General features: G+C 41.2%; 1 protein-coding gene across 15 annotated transcripts in view; it reads right to left on the reverse strand.

Annotated features, from left to right (window-relative positions):
• The window catches only part of PPFIBP2 (PPFIA binding protein 2), a 346167-nt gene that overhangs the window by 66930 nt on the left and 260587 nt on the right, over positions 1–18650 (reverse strand). For all 15 annotated transcript variants that reach the window (XM_073604444.1, XM_073604445.1, XM_073604446.1 and 12 more), the window contains 5 exons: positions 15621–15696; positions 8544–8650; positions 5757–5821; positions 1647–1715; positions 1471–1531 (listed from right to left, as the gene is read on the reverse strand). In XM_073604444.1, the coding sequence (XP_073460545.1) occupies positions 1471–1531; positions 1647–1715; positions 5757–5821; positions 8544–8650; positions 15621–15696 (378 nt within the window). The remainder of the gene's footprint in view (positions 1–1470; positions 1532–1646; positions 1716–5756; positions 5822–8543; positions 8651–15620; positions 15697–18650) is intronic.

Genomic DNA, 18650 nt, shown 5'->3' on the forward strand with positions numbered 1-18650 from the left:
GATTAAAGCAAGTTTGTGCTTTTAATAATGCAGGGCAATGCAACAGGCGCATCTTGAAATCAACCTAGCCAGGCTTTAGACATTAAGTATTTACATATTTTTATATGCAGCAACTGAGCTGTAAAGCAAGCTGTAATTGGTTGAGCAGTGAAGAGTTTTTGGCTGGAGTTTGGCTTTAAAACAAGCCATTACTGACCTAAGTAGCTGCAGCCACTAGGGAGAAAATCATCTTCACAATTCACAGCAAGTGACTGAACCTCAAGTCCTTTTCTCAGCAGCTTAGCTCCCCTGCTTCCTGTCTACCAAGCTCCTGGGTCTGTTTACGTTGGAGATTAGAAGGCTGATAGCATGCGGAGACACTACTGGCAGGAAGAGCCTAGTGAGTGCGCTGCTGAATAACTGTTGGAGGGAGAAGCTGCTGTGAGAATGCCTTGAATGATTTCAGTGCATCTGAGGATGAATTTCTCCACATTGCCTGCAGCTACAGAGGTAATGAATGTTCATAGCTTTGCCACATGTTCACTTTAATGCCCCCTCTCCAGCACAGGCACCTTTCTTCTCCCCTTGTGGATCTTTTAAGACAATGGAAGAATGGAACAGAAAATACCTGGTACTTCTGGGTATGGAGGAACACAAGATCCACTTCTCTTCTCTGTGGTATAGCCCAACATTGTCACATAGGGGGCCAGAACAAAGTCCTCAGACAAGTGTATACTCTGATAGAGTGACTGATTTTCTCTTCCTCAGAAGCCAAACAGAGCAGCGGGAAAGTAAAGAAAAGGTGAGTATTGCTGGGGAGGGGAGCATTAAAATGAACATGTTGCTTTGCCTCACATTGGCAAAGCACAGGTTCACATGAATCTGCCGGTGCTGGATGCTTTTATGGAAGAGGACCTGTCCAGGAGAACCGCACTTGTGAATACGGACTGCTGTGTCATCCAGGACTAGATCCGCAGCCAACACTAATTTTAAAGGTAATGTTTAATGAGAAAACATGGGAATGTCATTATTGGCTTCTCCTGTTGAACATGCTAGTTGCTTTTCTGTCTTCCGACCCTCTGAGCTTTAACACGGAGTCACTGACCCAGGACAAGTATGAAGAAAAGGATTTATGAGTTTTCTCCAAAGCTCCTGATTTTCAAACCTGGTGTGGATCATTTATTCAGAACACAACCAGGCACCTAGCATTTTCAGACCAATGGGGAGGCTCGTAAAAATGGAGATTTGCATATAATTGCAGCAGCCAGGGTGTCTATATATTTTGTCCATTTTAACATTCAGTTTTTAATAAAGATAACCCTCTGCTCATGTCATTTTTCATAATATGCTTCGTATTAACTGCTCGAGTCTATGACAGGTTCACTTTAAATAAAACATTACTCTGAAATCCACATTCCTACAGCACGCCTTTGTTTCTGCACATTGGTTTTCACTTCTCTAAATAATGTGTTTCTTCAGAGTTGACTGTACCTTTTCCACCGTTCCACTCTGTAAATCTTCCAAACTGGTGGAAAGTGTTCTGGGATGGCTTCTGTGTCATAAAAAAGAAAGATTAAAAGGTCACTTAATATAGGCTTCCAAGAGAAGATCATCAACTCTTCACACACCCACTGGCCATGGTATAAATTACCAGAATGTTTTCTCACCTAGTTCTGTGTTCTGAGTAATCTTCTTGTGGTGAACTATAATTCTCTGGAGGGCCTGGTGTACTAATACTACAAAATAAATATTTCAGGTATTAGTTTCCAGTGAAATTAATAGGCAGGTTTATAACAGTCCACAGTGATCTGGCTATGGTCCGATGATAAAACACTGAAGAAGTCAACGTCATAAGTCAAATGAAATGTTGGAGAAGCAGTTCCTGACATATAGGTCTAGGGTTCCTCCAGAGGTTACTAGGGGTTCCTTGGATTACAAGACATAACCACTGATACCAATTATCTTTTCAGATATTTGTAAATGAGGCACTCTTTCCACTGACCCCCGTTAATGGGACCCTTTTCCACCAACCACCAATCTAAAGGGGCTCTTCTCAACCAACCACCAATGTAACAGACCACATCACTGACCACCAATGTGAAGGAACACTACAATTTTCTCACCATAATTCATTGTTTCATTTTATTCTTATTACTGAAAATATTTTTGGCGTATAGAGCAGTCCTGGGTTTCAAATAGGCTAAATATACCACATGCTTTATTCTTTTATTTAATTGTCACATGCACAGCTTACTATTTACAGTATGTCTAAAGAGCTGTTGGCGTGACAAATATAAAGCATGTTGCCCCCTGTCCTCTGGGAGTTGTTTTAAGCGTTCATCCGTGCTAAATAGGTTGAAAAAGGTTGGCTCATAGGGTAAAGGCTTTAAAAGGAGACGTACGACCAAAGCTTTTTTGGCTCTACTTCTCCTATGGATCACAGGAGTGTAGTTCATTCTGCATTCCTGTGACCTCCTTTCAGTTGACAGAGGACTAAAGCTCGCTGTAGGCTGACATCATTCAGCTGGTTCAGGCTCTGGAAACATCCTGACTTTACAGTTGGGATCCACCCAGATGCCTGGACCAGCAGTTGGCTCAGCCTCTCAGAGAGTTGCTGATAGAGTGAGCCAACTGACCCTGCCCCCTCCGCAGTCCAGAGCTCCAGCGAGCGCTGGAGGAGCAGAGAGCCGATGACTGACAGCCACCGGATCTCTACTCAGTCAATATGGAGAACTGAGTGATCAGAGGTCATTATTGATTGCTCAGTTCTCAGTCTAATGCACACACGAACTGACTTTTCGACAGCAAAGGTCCAACGGGACGAATCCGCCGGACAATTTGATCGTGTGTGGGCTTCATCGGACCTTTGCTGTTGAAAAATCAGACGGACTAGATTTAGAACATGTTTCAAATCTTTCCGACGGACTCGAGTCCGGTCGAAAAATCAGTTCGTCTGTATACTAGTCCGAGGGACAAAAAATGACGCTAGGGCAGCTATTGGCTACTGGCTATGAACTTCCTTATTCTAGTCCGGTCGTACGTCATCACGTTCAAACCAACGGACTTTAGTCCGTTCGTGTGTGGGCAAGTCCGGTCGTTCGTAAGTCCGAAAGACCGTCGGACCTTTGATGCTGAAAAGTCTGCTCGTGTGTACGCGGCATTAGAACCGCCAGGGTACAAATGCAGCATCAGATCGATGAGAAATTATATATATATATATATATATATATATATATATATATATATATATATATATATATATATATATATATATATTTTTTTTTTAATTTAGTTATTTTTTGAATGTATTTGTTTTTCTTAAACTCTTTTTGAAGACATTCTTCAAGAAATGTATTTAAAAGCAAGAAATAAAAAAAAAAAAACAAAAATATATTGTAGTTTACCAGCTCCCAGGTGTGGCTGCAATTTTTTATTTTTTTTTGTTGAGGCTTTTTTGTCTTGCGTTATTTTCCCGTTTATCCCACCAGTAACAACGGCTTTTGTTCAGAACTGCTTTTCTGCCTAAATCTATAAAAATACCAAGCAGGTCAACTGCTGGTAAAATGCACCTGCAATCCATTCTGAATGATCTCAGAAACATCTCTGATGCTACGTTTGCACATTGGCACTACTAGCCCTTGGTGTCCCATGGTGACAACACTCACTCACTGTATTGTATCTACAGAGGAGTAGTGTTGTCACCCCAAGACAGAACATGTGTTGGGACTACTTTTATCATCTTAATTTGAGTTACAACCTGATATTTGAAGAACAATAGCAGCAAGGCTTTGTGTCAACCTTCATACATAAAGACTAGTACTGCATATATGAATTATAGCATGAAGAATGAAATGGTGCATATTACTTGGTGATAAATGCAAAACACATTATGGTTAGGAATCTGACAGTCAGTAGACACATTATGCAACACACAGGCTCAAAACTGGGTGTAATTAACTCCAGATCCAGCTGGGAATGCATTTCTAAAGTTACTCAGAAGCATAAAATGACGATGTAAAGCCAAATTAATTACACAACAGGGTTAAATGAGTAAAACATTTGTTTTCCAGGGAAATTGTGATTGCAGTTATTGCACTGTGCACATGGAGTATTGCCCAAATAGACACATCATGCCTCAAGATCATACCCAGAAATCTACTGTATGTAATCATTCCATGTCAAATGATCAACTTCTGTTGAGAGGCGAATGCCACACACAGATAGAAATTTGGCTGATCTCTGCTGAACTTGCAAAATTTCGATCAGTGTATGATCTGCCTCTGCTAAAAACCCCAGGAACTTCTGGAGGAAGTTCAGGGGTCCAGAGAACCCTGTATGAGAAAAGCCGCTATAAACAGTACTGTTAACAGATTCCAAGAGTGATACGATTTTACCCATTATGTGTCTTTTATATGAATTTACAATTCTCAAGCCGAGACTCTAAAGTGATCATTTGTACAAAAAATTCTCAGTACATTCAATTACTTGATAAATGTTGTTTACCACTTGACCTCCGGAAGGTTTTACCCCCTTCATGACCAGGGCATTTTTTGCTATTCAGCACTGCACTTTAATTGGTAATTGCTCGGTCAGGCAACTCCGTACCCAAATTAAAAATGTATATATTTTTTTCACACAAATTGTGATTTCTTTTGATGGCATTTGATCACCACTGGGTGTTTTCATTTTTTTTATATTTTATAAACCAAAAAACAAAAACTTTTACAAAAAAAAACTATTTTCTACTTTGTTATAAAGCCTATCCAAAATTCTCTATAAATTTAGGCCAAAATATATTCTGCTACATGTCTTTGGTAAAAGCCAAAGCGATTTTAGAGACACTAGACTATTGTGGACACTGGTATAGTTCAGATCCTGATCCGTACAGACACTACACTAGGAATGGTGGTGATCAGCAACTTACAGTGTGACTGTGAAAGTGTGGCGGGCAATCTGGCACTTACTGACACTGGGGAGACACTGACGTTGCTAGTGACAATACAGTAATCGGTGATCACCCAGCAAGCAGTTAAAATTGTGTTAGCTTTTAACATTCGCTTTTGGAGTAAATGGACTTTCCCGAGCAAAAACCACACACACGCTAAGAAATTTGTTCAGTTGAGAAACAAATGTTATCCTTGAAATGTTCTCATCAGTGGGTAGAAATTGAATGTCAGTATGACACCATTAAAACATTTACATGGCTACATGGCCTGCTCCACTTTCCACTGGAAGGGTTCATGTATCCAACCCCCCCACTGACATACAGAGGAACCTTGGATTACAAGCATAATCTGTTCCAGGAGAATGCTTGTAAACCAAAGCACTCACATATCAAAGCGAGTTTCCCCATAGAAGTCAATGGAAATTAAGATAATTTGTTCCGCATTGACTTCTATTGCATGCAATACCGCATGTGGCCAGAGGTGGGGGGAGTGCCGGAGAGCCTCGGAAATACTCAGGGACAGCTCGGCTGAATTCGGAAAGGCTCGGAAACACATTCCGGAGCGGAGTATTTCCGAGTGATTCTGAGTATTTCCAAACGGCTCTGAACTGTTCCGAGTGTCACTGGCGCCCCCGCCCCTCTGGCCAAATGCGGTACTGCACACCCCATTACCTTGAATTCTGCTCGTTTTGCAAGTAAACGCTCGCAAACCGAGTCAGAATTCTTAAAAAAATGTTGCTCGTTTTTCAAAACGCTCGTTAACCATGTTACTCGTTAACCAAGGCTCCTTTGTATAATTCACTGTATAATTCACTGTATTAGAAGTTCTTACCCATTTTCCAGGATGTTGTGTGGAGGGGATGATGGGGCGGTTGGCGAGGACAGGGTGGAAGATCCCTATATTAAGGAAACAGAAGGAGATGGTCAGGACAGACTTCTACAGAAAACCACAGGTGGTTGGCATCTCTGCCTTACAGGTTACATTCAAATTAGAACAGACTTGAATAGTGTGTGCCCGCTCAAAAGTGTATATATGGTCACAAATTAAAATCATATTATTTCCACATTGTATTTCTATTCTTTCCAGCCTACTCCTAATATGAACAATCTTGAAGTCTGCAAACGTATTTTGTGATGATCCGCACATATTTACTTCCAGATATTCTGCGGCACGTAGTCACTATGCCTGGTGAGTAGGTTGTCCTGTGTCACAGAGCCCGCCTTCTGAACTACAGAGGGGCTGAGAGGAGGAGTCTCAGGAGGCGGAGTCAGTACAGGAATGACTGCTTGCAGGCAGCAAGGTACCGTGGGAGATGTAGTCCTTAGAAATAGAAAAAGCAGAGGAGAAACTGCAAAGCGGGCAGCAGACAGGGAGAACTCACAACATAAAAGGAAGCTTATATTGGATTGTTAAAAAGAACATATGTTTGTATTGTTATTACAATGCTTATCTTATAAAATTAATGTGTATGCTGTGACTATAGATGTTCGTTAAACTTTAGTCGTCACAAACCAATACAGACTAAGAATATGATGAAAAGGCACATCTTCAATGGAAACAATGTCAAAGAAAATCATCAGAACCTGAAGACATTGACAGCTGAAGTTCTGTGTTCTTTACTTACCCTTCCAACTCCTAAACCTCCCTGGTGGTCTCAGGAAGAGTAGAGATCTGCATGTAACTTCAGCAGCTCTATTGATTGATATTTGTTTTTCACTTTGGGTAACACACACACTATATTGCCAACAGTATTGGGACGCCTGCCTTTACACACACATGAACTTTAATGGCGTCTCAGTCTTAGTCCGTAGGTTTCAATATTGAGTTGGTCCACCCTTTGCAGCTATAACATCTTCAACTCTTCTGGGAAGGTTGTCCACAAGGTTTAGGAGTGTGTCTATGGGAATGTTTGACCATTCTTCCAGAAGAGCATTTGTGAGGTCAGGCACTGATGTTGGATGAGAAGGCCTGGCTCACAGTCTCCGCTCTAATTCATCCCAAAGGTGTTTTATCGGGTTGAGGTCAGGACTCTGTGAAGGTCAGTAAAGTTCCTCCACCCTAAACACGCTCATCCACACTATATTGCCAAAAGTATTGGGCCACCCCTCCAAATCATTTGGTGGAGGGGGGATTATGGTGTTGGGTTTTTCTCCAGGGGTTGGGCTTGGCCCCTTAGTTCCAGTGAAGGGAACTCTTAAGGCGTCAGCATACCAAGACATTTTGGACAATTTAATGCTCCCAACTTTGTGGGAACAGTTTGGGGATGGCCCCTTCCTGTTCCAACATGACTGCACACCAGTGCACAAAGCAAGACAAAAGACATGGATCAGCGAGTTTGGGGTAGAGGAACTTGAGTGGCCTGCACAGAGTCCTGACCTCAACCCCATAAAACACCTTTGGGATGCATTCGAGTGGAGACTGTGAGCCAGGCATTCTCGTCCACATCAGTGCCTGACCTCACATATGCACTTCTGGAAGAATGGTCAAACATTGCCATAGACACACTCCTAAACCTTGTGGACAACCTTCCCAGAAGAGTTGAAGCTGTTATAGCTGTAAAGGGTGGGCCAACTCAATATTGAACCCTACGGACTAAGACTGGGATGCCATTAAAGTTCATGTGTGTGTAAAGGCAGGCGCCCCAATACTTTTGGCACTATAGTGTATATGAAAAGAAAACAAAAAAAAAAAAAAGATGTGGATTATGCCAAAAATTCGGTGAGATGTTAACCTCCTATACACTGTAATTTTTCTGTGCTGCCATCAGCCAACATTGAACTTGTGTGCTCTGTGGACTACTGAACAGCTTCCCTTTGTTACTGAGAATAGGAAAGTGGGAGTTACTCTGTAGTCTTAACACAATTCTCATCCTAGGGTGACAATGCTTCTCCCAGATAGATACAGTACAGTTACTGAGCATTGTCACCCTAGGATAGAAAATGTTACTAACAAGATCACTAGATAAAAAAAAGGAAACAAATACAGTCGGCACAACTAAGGACTTGTAAGCAGCATTATATGACATTTCTGCTCTGGGGTGTTGTAGTTCACCTTTTCAGAAAAAATAAAAAGGTGAACACACTTCCTACCAACTAATCCCCCCCACCATACTTACCTCTATGGGTGAAGAGCTGTCAGATCCCATGCAGCCAATGCAGCATTCCGGGGATCCAAAATATTTCTTCTTTGTGCAGCGCTTCCAGGACAGATTAGAGAGTTTCTGATTGGTCAGTGCTGGCAAAGAGCATTACTCAAATCAGTCCTGGAAGCTCTGCACAGAGAAAAGGAAGAAGAGTGGGGATTTCTAATCCCCAGATGGCCGTACCTGCTTCATCCATGATCACGGAGGTGAGCAAGGACCGGGGGGGGGGGGGGGGGGTGTACAAAGTTAGGTGAACTTACACTTAAGGGACAAGTGACAACCTGCATAAAGCCTCAGGGATCCCATTAGACTTATATTAATAGGTTTTTCACATTGGAGGTCAAAGCCGAGTCCCATTATAAGCATCGTGCCCATCACAAACTAAATCAATCACATATACAAGCCCGCTAACCAAATCAGCGCATGCAGCTAGACACCCATTAGAGAGCCCGCCGCACAAGATTCAATTATACAACCTCTGATTTTAGGAGCTCTGTCGTCTGATTGTTCTTTGGCATCAATTTCTTCATTGTTGATTCCACCTCATCCTCGCTGCTGGCAGAAAGAATTCTCTCCGAAGAGCCTGGAATACATTATTAACCAGATTAGACTTGAAAACAAGAACTATAAAACTTTGATCAGAACCGTGTGCTGTCATCTTTTGCTGGATTAATGTGGTTTCTGTTTTGCATCTAGAAGATTGGGTAGAATTAAAGGGAGAGGACTGCCCATTCTTATAGCGTATATATATATATTTGTAATTATTTTAACATTTGATGTGATGTTTTCATATTTTTTTTTCTTGCTGTCCCATATTTTGATTCGTTTGAATCCCATATGGGAAAATGCTTCCTTTAGCGCAGGGGTCTCAAACCGGTAGCCCTCCAGCTGTTGCAAAACTACAAGTCCCATGAGGCATTGCAAGGCTTACAGTTACAAGCATGACTCCCACAGGCAGAGGTATGATGGGACCCCTGCCTGTGGGAGTCATGCTTGTAACTGTCAGCCTTGCAATGCCTCATGGGACTTGTAGTTTTGCAACAGCTGGAGGGCCGCCAGTTTGAGACGCCTGCTTTAGCGGTTGTCTAGGTTGGTAATCTGTGTTAACCTTAAAGAAGAAGTGACAAACACACATACTATACTCACCTCCATGCTGCAGCTGTCTCACATCAGCTCTTAGACCGGGAACCGAGTAACCACATGAGTGCTGATTGCTCAGTTCTCAGTCTGCTCAGCAGAGGCGTAGCTTGAAGTTTGTGGGCCCCCGATACAAAAGTTGACCTGGGCCCCTCCCCGCTACCACCCACCACTTCCACCGTGCATGCAGATACACCCACTGCATGCACAATCGCAACCCCGCCCCTGGATATAGGGGCGGGGTTGCGATTGTGACCCCTGCAACCCCTTATGCTATGCCCATGCTGCTCAGAAAGGAGACCATTGACTGGCAGTCACCGCTCTCCTGTCCGCTCTTTCAGCACTCACTGGAGCGCCCGGCTGGAGAGGAGGTGGGAGCAGCAGCCTCCAGCTTTTATAGATTAGAAGGCAACACCTGAACAAATTCCCTAAGGAGGTGAGTACTCAGTGCTCTGGCTTATGGGGTATTCCTAACACCCAACGACAGTATAGGAGGAAATTAGAAAGCCAGTAACTCATACATCTGAATATACTGATTTTATTAATGCACGTGGAGTACAGAAGATGCAGAGGCTCATGCATTTCAGCACATGGCCTTAATCATAGCCATAGAGCTCCAGCTCTTAGTTGCGTGCTGAGAGGCTGAGCCAACTGCTGACCAGACATCCGGGTGGATCTCGACAATACTGTCAGGATCCTTCTAGAGCAGGGGTCTCAAACTGGTGGCCCTCCAACTGTTTCAAAACTACAAGTCCCATCATGCCTGTGCCTGTGGGAGTCATGCTTGTAAATGTCAGCCTCATGGAACTTGTAGTTTCACAACAGCTGGAGGGCCGCCAGTTTGAGATCCCTGTTCTAGAGCCTTGAGCAGCTCTGCTACATCAGCTGAGAGCAGGCAATGACCTGTTCTCAGCTGACTTTGAGTCATAGGAGAACAAAAGTAAGTGTGTTGCTGTGACTCACAAGAGAAGTGCGGCCAAAAAAAAGCTTTGATAATACTTATTTTGCAGGGACTATGGCACTAGACACAGGGGCCAACCTTGCTGGTCTCCTAAAGAAAATGTTGTGTCCGATTTAAAGGGTTAGGTCACCTTTTCAGAAAAAATGAAAAGGTGAACCAACATTGTACATCCTCCCCATCCCCCACCCAATCAGTGCCCATGCAGCTGGTGCAGGGGTCCTGGATTTGGAATCCTATCTCTTCTTCTTTCTGCAGCACTTCCAGAACAGATCAGAGTGATTCTGATCGAATTGCTCATGGAATGTAGAAATAATCCTTAATATAGCGGAGCTGGCTACACGGTAACATCCATTGTATCAATTCTTTATTGGTTACATGGCAGGATACAGCAGTAACACGTGTTTTAGCCAAAGCCTTACTCACAGCATGGTGCTCTGTGTAAGGCTTCGGCCAAAACGCATTAGAATGTTACCGCTGTATCCTGCCATGTAGTCAATAAAGAATCGGTGCAATGGATGTTATAATGAAGCTGGCTACATGGTATTATAGAATTGCTACATTTCAAAGGTACTTGGGCCAGAGCACCAAGTCCCAGTCTTCCAGGTAATTTACAGAATAGGATGTTTTCTCTGTTGGATAAAGAATCACTCCAATTGGAAGTGTTGAAAAAAGGAGGTAGGAGAAGAGCGGGGATTTCAAATCCCTTGACCGCCTCACTGGCTGCGTGGGCACTTACAGCTCCTTGTAAAATTGTATTACCGGCGCAAAAATAAAAAATAAAAAATAATTATATATATATAATATGATCTGTTGCGGTAAAAAAAGTCCTAAACCATAGATTAGAAAAGTAACATATTTGAAATGTAACTGCGCTGATACAGAAAGTGCTAGTGCAATATTACCACTAAACCGGTGTCTGTACCATGTATACAAATGTTCAAAGCTAACAACTGTAAAGTCCAATGTATCAAATAAATCAATATATTGTGCAATTATCAAACTTCAGAACATAAGTTTTATATATAGTCCCCTAAAGTCCACTTAAATTTATCATATAATTTCCATGTGCATATTGTGCACCAATTCTCTCTAAATGTGGTCTATTGATAATTTGCACAATATATTGATTTATTTGATACATTGGACTTTACAGTTGTTAGTTTTTAACATTTGTATGCATGGTACAGACACCGGTTTAGTGGTAATATTGCACTAGCACTTTTTGGATCGGCGCAGTGACATTTCAGATATATGTAACTTACAGCTCATTACCCATGGAGGAAAGTACAGCAGGGGGGTGGGGAGGGTTAATTAATTAATTAATTGACTTTATTTTTCTGAAAATTTTAATGTACACTTTAAGTACTTTGTGTCACTGACCCAGAACAAGCATTCTATAGAAGTGACCAAAAAGCGTCAGAGAAATTCCTTACGTGATCCAGGTCAGCAATTCAGAAAGCATTGAAACCAGGGTGGATATAAATGATTTTTTTTTTTTTTTAAATCGATTTTTTTGATTTTTATCACATTTTTTATTTCAATAAAATGCTTTTGGAGCAAAAATCTATCTAAAGATAGTTTTCTATTTAAGATGCATTGGTAATTAAACTTATTCAGCATGAAATGGAGCTTAGTTATGTAGCATGAGGCTGTATATTCTGCAGTATTTCATTTTTTTGTAAACTTATTCAATGAATCCAAGCTCTGCAAGCTGGGATAACATGCACTGCATTGATGCATTCACACAATTTCACAGTAACCACGAGATAAAACAAAGTTTAGGAATATTCCTTTATTCCATTGTTTTGTAAATCTATGTACACTACAAACTGTATGATCGGTTCTGATATCGCTGTTTTACTAACCTGACAGCTTATTATTCTAAATAGGAAACCTTCATTTTGTTTGCACATATTAAAGATTATAACTACCATCAAGAATAAGTCCTTACATTTAAAGAGCGCCTGTCATTTCAGATCTATCATGGCAGCGCCTGTTAGCAGCATCCACTCACCTGCTGCCACCACGTCCCTCACCTTGTTGTAAGAAAATGAGTGTCCTCTAGAGATAGTAACCATAAATATAGAAATTTAAAGCAACAAACTGTACCATCATCCAATTTTCATAATTTTTTACAATTGTCTATATGTTCTATTTTTACTTTTCCTACACTGTACCGAGATAGTCCACTTGCTCCCTTGTCCCTGGTGAACTTTGGTTGGGGACCAGGTTCCCAAGTCTCACCTTGTTGTGTCACTGTCACATCACCAGCTGTCCCATTAAAGTGAATGGGACTGTCGGTGAGCCAACAGCGGGTCAGAGGAGGAGCCTCTGCAGGACAGAGATGGCAGCTGCTCTTTAAAAATTATGATTTAAATCAAGTTGATGTAAAATCAAGCCTTTTTACTAGTGATTTAAAATCCAATTGATTTAAATCAAATCCACCCTGATTAAAATCAAAGCATTAATGTGACAGCCCGGGAACAAGTCTGAAAAGTAAAGTTCTGCAATGGTGGCCACCTTGATTTTTACATTATTACAGAATCCCTTTAAAGGGAAGTGGACTTTAGAAGAATCTCCCACACTACTACTGGCAGAACAATGTAGGGATCGCTGAACAGGCTGGCTCCTTTTTTCAATCTGGCACAACTATGTCCAGAATCTGAGGGGTCCTGCGATACAAAATATTGACCCAGCTTTCTATTCTGAAAGGCACGCAAAGCGTCCCTAGGTTTAAAAAGACTTGATAGCTGTGTGACATGGCATTGTATAAACAGGGCCGTTTTACACCCGGTCACTGTTTGACATGGCTTTGTTTACTTAAAGCCACGTTACACCCCACCCCTCTGTGACATGGCTTTATTGTTTTATGTTTTTTTTTTTTTCTAAATCATTTTATTACTAAACATCGACAATTACGACAATGTTTGACAAATGATAGTTTGACAATTTTCTAGTGCAGTTATTGTGTACTTGCAGTCTGCTGCCATATAAGTTAGCAGGCCTCAAAGCTTCACTCCAGAAGCTGTCTTCAACTAATTCCAAGCACACTTTGGAAGCTGTATATAAAAGTTACATACATAGTTACATAGTAGGTGAGGTTGAAAAAAGACACAAGTCCATCAAGTCCAACCTATGTGTGTGATTATGTGTCAGTATTACATTGTATATCCCTGTATGTTGTGGTCGTTCAGGTGCTGATCTAATAGTTTCTTGAAACTATTGATGCCCCCCCGCTGAGACCACCACCTGTGGAAGGGAATGCCACATCCTTGCCGCTCTTACAGTAAAGAACCCTCTATGTAGTTTAAGGTTAAACTTCTCTTCTAATTTTAATGAGTGGCCACGAGTCTTGTTAAACTCTCTTCTGCGAAAAAGTTTTATCCCTATTGTGGGGTCACCAGTCTGGTATTTGTAAATTGAAATCATATCCCCTCTCAAGCGTCTTCCCCAGAGAGAATAAGTTCAGTGCTCGCAACCTTTCCTCATAACTAAGATCCTCCAGACCCTTTATTAGCTTTGTTGCCCTTCTTTGTACTCACTCCATTTCCAGTACATCCTTCCTGAGGACTGGTGCCCAGAACTGGACAGCATACTGTAGGTGCGGCCGGACCAGAGTCTTGTAGAGCGGGAGAATCATCGCTTTATCTCTGGAGTTGATCCCCTTTTTAATGCATGCCAATATTCTGTTTGCTTTGTTAGCAGCAGCTTGCCATTGCATGCCATTGCTGAGCCTATCAGTGGTGTAGTGGGTAGCACTTTCGCCAAACAGCAAAAGGGTCTCTGGTTCGAATCCCAACCATGACACCATCTGCCTGGAGTTTGCATGTTCTCCCTGTGCCTGCGTGGGTTTCCTCCGGTTACTCCAGTTTCCTCCCACACTCCGAAGACATGCTGGTAGGTTAATTGTCTCCTGTCTAAATTGGCCCTAGTAGGTGTATGTATGGGTGCGAGTTGGGGACCTTAGATTGTTAGCTCCTTGAGAGCAGGGACTGATGTAAATGTACAATATATATGTAACATGCTGTGTAAATTGACAATGCTATACAAGTACCTGAAATGAATAAATAAGTCTATTAATAAGTTTTATATGTTTACCCAATAAGCACATATAGAGCTCCCATTTCATTTTAAAATAAATGATAAAAAAACACCCACCATGAAGAAGGGAAATGACCATGAAAACACCCCCATAGTTATAACAGGCAAAACTCTAATAGACAGTATATTATAAAATTAATTGCTCGTAGATCATGTCTCACAGTCTGGAAAACCCATTAAAACAGTCCTCGAGGTTGCTTAGCAAAGGTACAACATAACCATTGCAACATACAGATACATTTCAACTACAACATAGGAACGTATTCCAGAACCAAAGTATGAGGTCATAGACAGGAGTTTTGTATATTTTAAAGGATTGGCCTGTATGTCATTTAGAATATGTAATTAGCGCGTGTAATTGCAAGCAGGGTCACCACCTACATTTCACGTTTATAGCATTGTCCAATGTAGAATTCTTGGTCCTTGGATGGCAAAAACAAATCTAACAGTTCGCAGTCACAGCAGCAAGTAATGAAAAAGCAAAAAAAAAAAACGCACATGATGATATTTGTGTGTCTGGAATGCCGTATGGAAAGTGTTCTTGAACTAGGCAGACAATTTACTGCAAAGCTGGGGAACAAAAAGAATCATTTCACAAGCTGTGATCCATCCAGGCTCAGTAGTACTACAGGCGCATTAGCAAATTTTGACAGATGCTACTGGAAGTTCAACCAATGTCATTACAAGTTACGATATACAGGTGCAAAACTAAACTGATGACCCTTATAGGAAAATATTTCATGTGTACCTTATCATTCCTCTAGCATGTAAACAGAGCAGTACTTTAGAAATGTCGCAGTCGGGCTGTTAATAGAAAAGCAGCAGTACTGCCTTTTGGACTTACAACTGAATACTACCCTTAGAAGGATCTCTTTAGGCCCCATTCACACCTGAGCATTTTGTAGATTGAAGCCTGAAGCTACAAAACGCTGGAGGGGGAAAAAAATCAACTATTCTCTATGGAGATGGTTCACATCTCCACTCCAAAATGCCTGAAGCCAGAAGCTCCAAAATGCCTGAAGCTCAAACAAGTTCTGAAACTTTTTTTTTTTTAAGGCAGATTTGGGCGTTCTTCTGCTTTTTACATTGGTGACCTTTTGACCTGTACAAAATCGTGGTAAAAACATTGCGGCAAAATCGCGCGACTTTCTACCTGAAAACGCTAGCTCAGGTGTGAATGGGGCCTAAGGATTTTTATCCCTCTTTCTCTCCTTGCCTCGGCTCATCTGGAGTACCACTGCCTCACACCGGCAAATTTAGTTTGCTTTCGGAAGTTGCTCTTTATGCAAAATAAAATTTTTCAACAAACACTTTCAGAAGCCTAAAAACTATCCATTGACTTCCTATCACTTACCATGTGTTGCCATCACAAAGTTTTTCACCCGTCTGTACTGGTTTAGTAGCAGCGTAAGCTCTTCTATTCGCAGGTCCTTGAGGTAAAAAAAAAAAAAGTAGCATTTATATTAAATATTCAAGACCCATATAGGGTCCAAGTAGTAATGGATCCAACTATGTAACTATAACTACAATTAAAAAAAAACACTTTTAGCGAACGCAATATATGGGAAAATGGTATCGACAAACACACACACACACACACACACAGGTTGAACTGGATGAACTTTTATTCAACCTTACCCACTGTGCAAGATTTCATTTTCTAGAATTCAGTAAGAAAGAGACAAGTGAAATCCGACTGGCTGCTAAAGGCCAAAAGTTTTGAGAATGACACAATTCATTTTCAGCTGCTTCAGTGTTTTTAGATCTTTTTGTCAGATATTACTATGGTATACTGAAGTATAATTACAAGAACTTCATAAGTGTCATAGGCTTTTTTAGTGACAATTACATTAAGTTTATGCAATTTGCGATGTTGACTTACATGTCACATGTCTTTGGTAAAAAAAAAAAATGTCAATAAAAACTGAGGCAGCAAACTTTGTGAAAATTAATACTTGTGTCATTCTCAAAACGTTTGACCATGGCTATAGTTTAGAGCAGTGGTTCTCAACCTGGGGGTCGGAACCCCCTCGGGGGTCGAATGATGATTTGCCAGGGGTCACCAAATCCTGGGCTGTTTTTGAAGCCCGCACTGCTCTCCCTGGAGCCCGCAGCCGCCTACTCAGCCTCTTCGCAGCCACCCTTTCAGTTCACGGCTAGGGTTGCCACCTGACCAGGATTCACCCGGACTGTTCGGGTTTGAAATCATGTGTCCGGGTTTCAAACCCCCCCCCCCCCCCCTCCAAGGAGTAAGAGAAGGAATAAAAATAGAGAATACATGGGAGAGGAAAAGAGGGGGAAGAACAAAGAAAAAGGGAGAGAAAGAATAAGAAAGAGCTAGAGAGAGGGATGGGAAGAAATTATGATAGAGAGAGATAAAGGGGAAAGAAAGGAGAACAAAGAGAAAGAGTGGTACATCCTAAAATGTACCATAAGGGGTTTTAATACTGTACAAGTGGAAGGGACTCGGGGAGCGCTAAATGTCTGTGAGTTAGGGGCCCAAAATACTTGTCTTGCCTTAGGTGCTGACAACCCACCCTACGAAAATAATTTTACTGTTAGGGGTCCCCACAACTTGGGAAATGTTATTAAGGGGTCACGGCACTAGAAGGGTTGAGAACCGCTGGTTTAGAGAGACCCTTCACTCAAAAAAAACAGTTATAATAGGCAATGTCCACCTTTAAAATATTTGCTGTGTAGCTTAGTCATTGATTCTGTCAGTGTCCCTCAGAGCTGGACCATTCACAAAGCAACCTAGACAGGAGCCTAGGGCCTTGGTGGATGCCCAGGGGACCCAGCGACAACCATAATTCTCCTGCAGTAAACAGGTAAAGTTGGTAAATTGAAGTAAAAAAAGAAAATTGATTATAACTATGCATCTGCTGGTCACTTCATAGAGGAGGATGACTTGTAGGCATTTAATTTTTGATGAGGCCATACCAGTACAGGGGGGAGGCTTCCCCGTGCCTACTGCAATCCTTATCAATGCTATTTGAAGGGATGGGGGTGGCCAAAGATTTTACCTTGCCTAGGGCCCAATTTTACAGTAAATCTGTCTCTGATCTGTATAGCAGCTTCACCATGAACTCCATGACTCCTATTTTCTAAACATTAAATTATTTTTCAAGGATTCGTCTTTTTTTTTTTTTTTTTTTTAAATCTAGGCACATTCACACAAACTACATATAAGAGTTGTCCTATTTATAACATTAATTCGAGCAAAGGGAAGATAAATATGTGCAAGGTCCATGGTTAAGTGAACCTGTTACCTCCATGTGCAAATCACATTTCACTTTAAGTAGAAAATCTGTCCTTGTAGATAGACAAATGTGTGTGGTAGTGAGGGTGTAAGAAGGAGCGAGAACTATGACTTGGTATATAACAAAAGACCATCCATCTTGAAACCCTATCTTCTAATTCTATGAAGATCATTAAACACAATATTTGCTATAAAACAAATAGATTTTATCCAGTCCAAATGTAATTTCTGCAGCGCAGATTACAACATGAAAGCAAAACGCAACTCCACTACTTTTCCGTCCCTCCATTTTTCACATATGGTTGAAGTTGGGCTTCAAACTTATTAGGCCATTATTAGAGACCTTTTATACACAGAAGTAAAAAAAAATAGAATAAATTAGCAACAAGTGTACAGAGGATTCTGTAAAAGGAACCAATGAGAACATTTATTCCTGGATTTAGAACACTTTGATGCTTAAAAAATTTCCATGGGACAATTTCTGCCAAAGAAGACGCCGCGTTCTTCCTTACTCCATGGCTGCCAAGAGAATGGTCTCTATTACAATTTAAAAAGGAATCTGTTTGACATAGTTACATAGCTAGGTTGAAAAAAAATTGGACTTGGAGTTCAACCATTACATGAAAAAAGCACATGGACATACAGCAGTTAACTCATAAAAAGTACAGTGCCTTGAAAAAGTATTCATACCCCTTGAAATTTTCCACATTTTGTCATGTTAGAACCAAAAACGTAAAAGTATTTTATTGGGATTTTATGTGATAGACCAACACAAGGTGGCACATCATTGTGAAGTGGAAGGAAAGTGATAAATAGTTTTCAACTTTTTTTACAAATAAATATGTGAAATATGTGATGTGCATTTGTATTCAGCCCCCTTTACTTTGACACCCCTAACTAAAATCTAGTGAAGTCGCCTTCAGAAGTCGCCTAATTCGTAAATAGAGTCCACCTGTGTGTAATTTAATCACAATATAAATACAGCTGTTCTGTGAAGCTCTCAGAGGTTTGTTAGGGAACCTTAGTGAACAAACAGCATCATGAAGGCCCAAGGACAGGTCAGGGATAAAGTTGTGGAGAAGTTTAAAGCAGGGTTAGGTTATAAAAAAAATCTCAAGCTTTGAA

This window comes from Aquarana catesbeiana, linkage group LG11 (genome assembly GCF_042186555.1).
Source record: "Aquarana catesbeiana isolate 2022-GZ linkage group LG11, ASM4218655v1, whole genome shotgun sequence".
Taxonomy (NCBI): domain Eukaryota; kingdom Metazoa; phylum Chordata; class Amphibia; order Anura; family Ranidae; genus Aquarana; species Aquarana catesbeiana.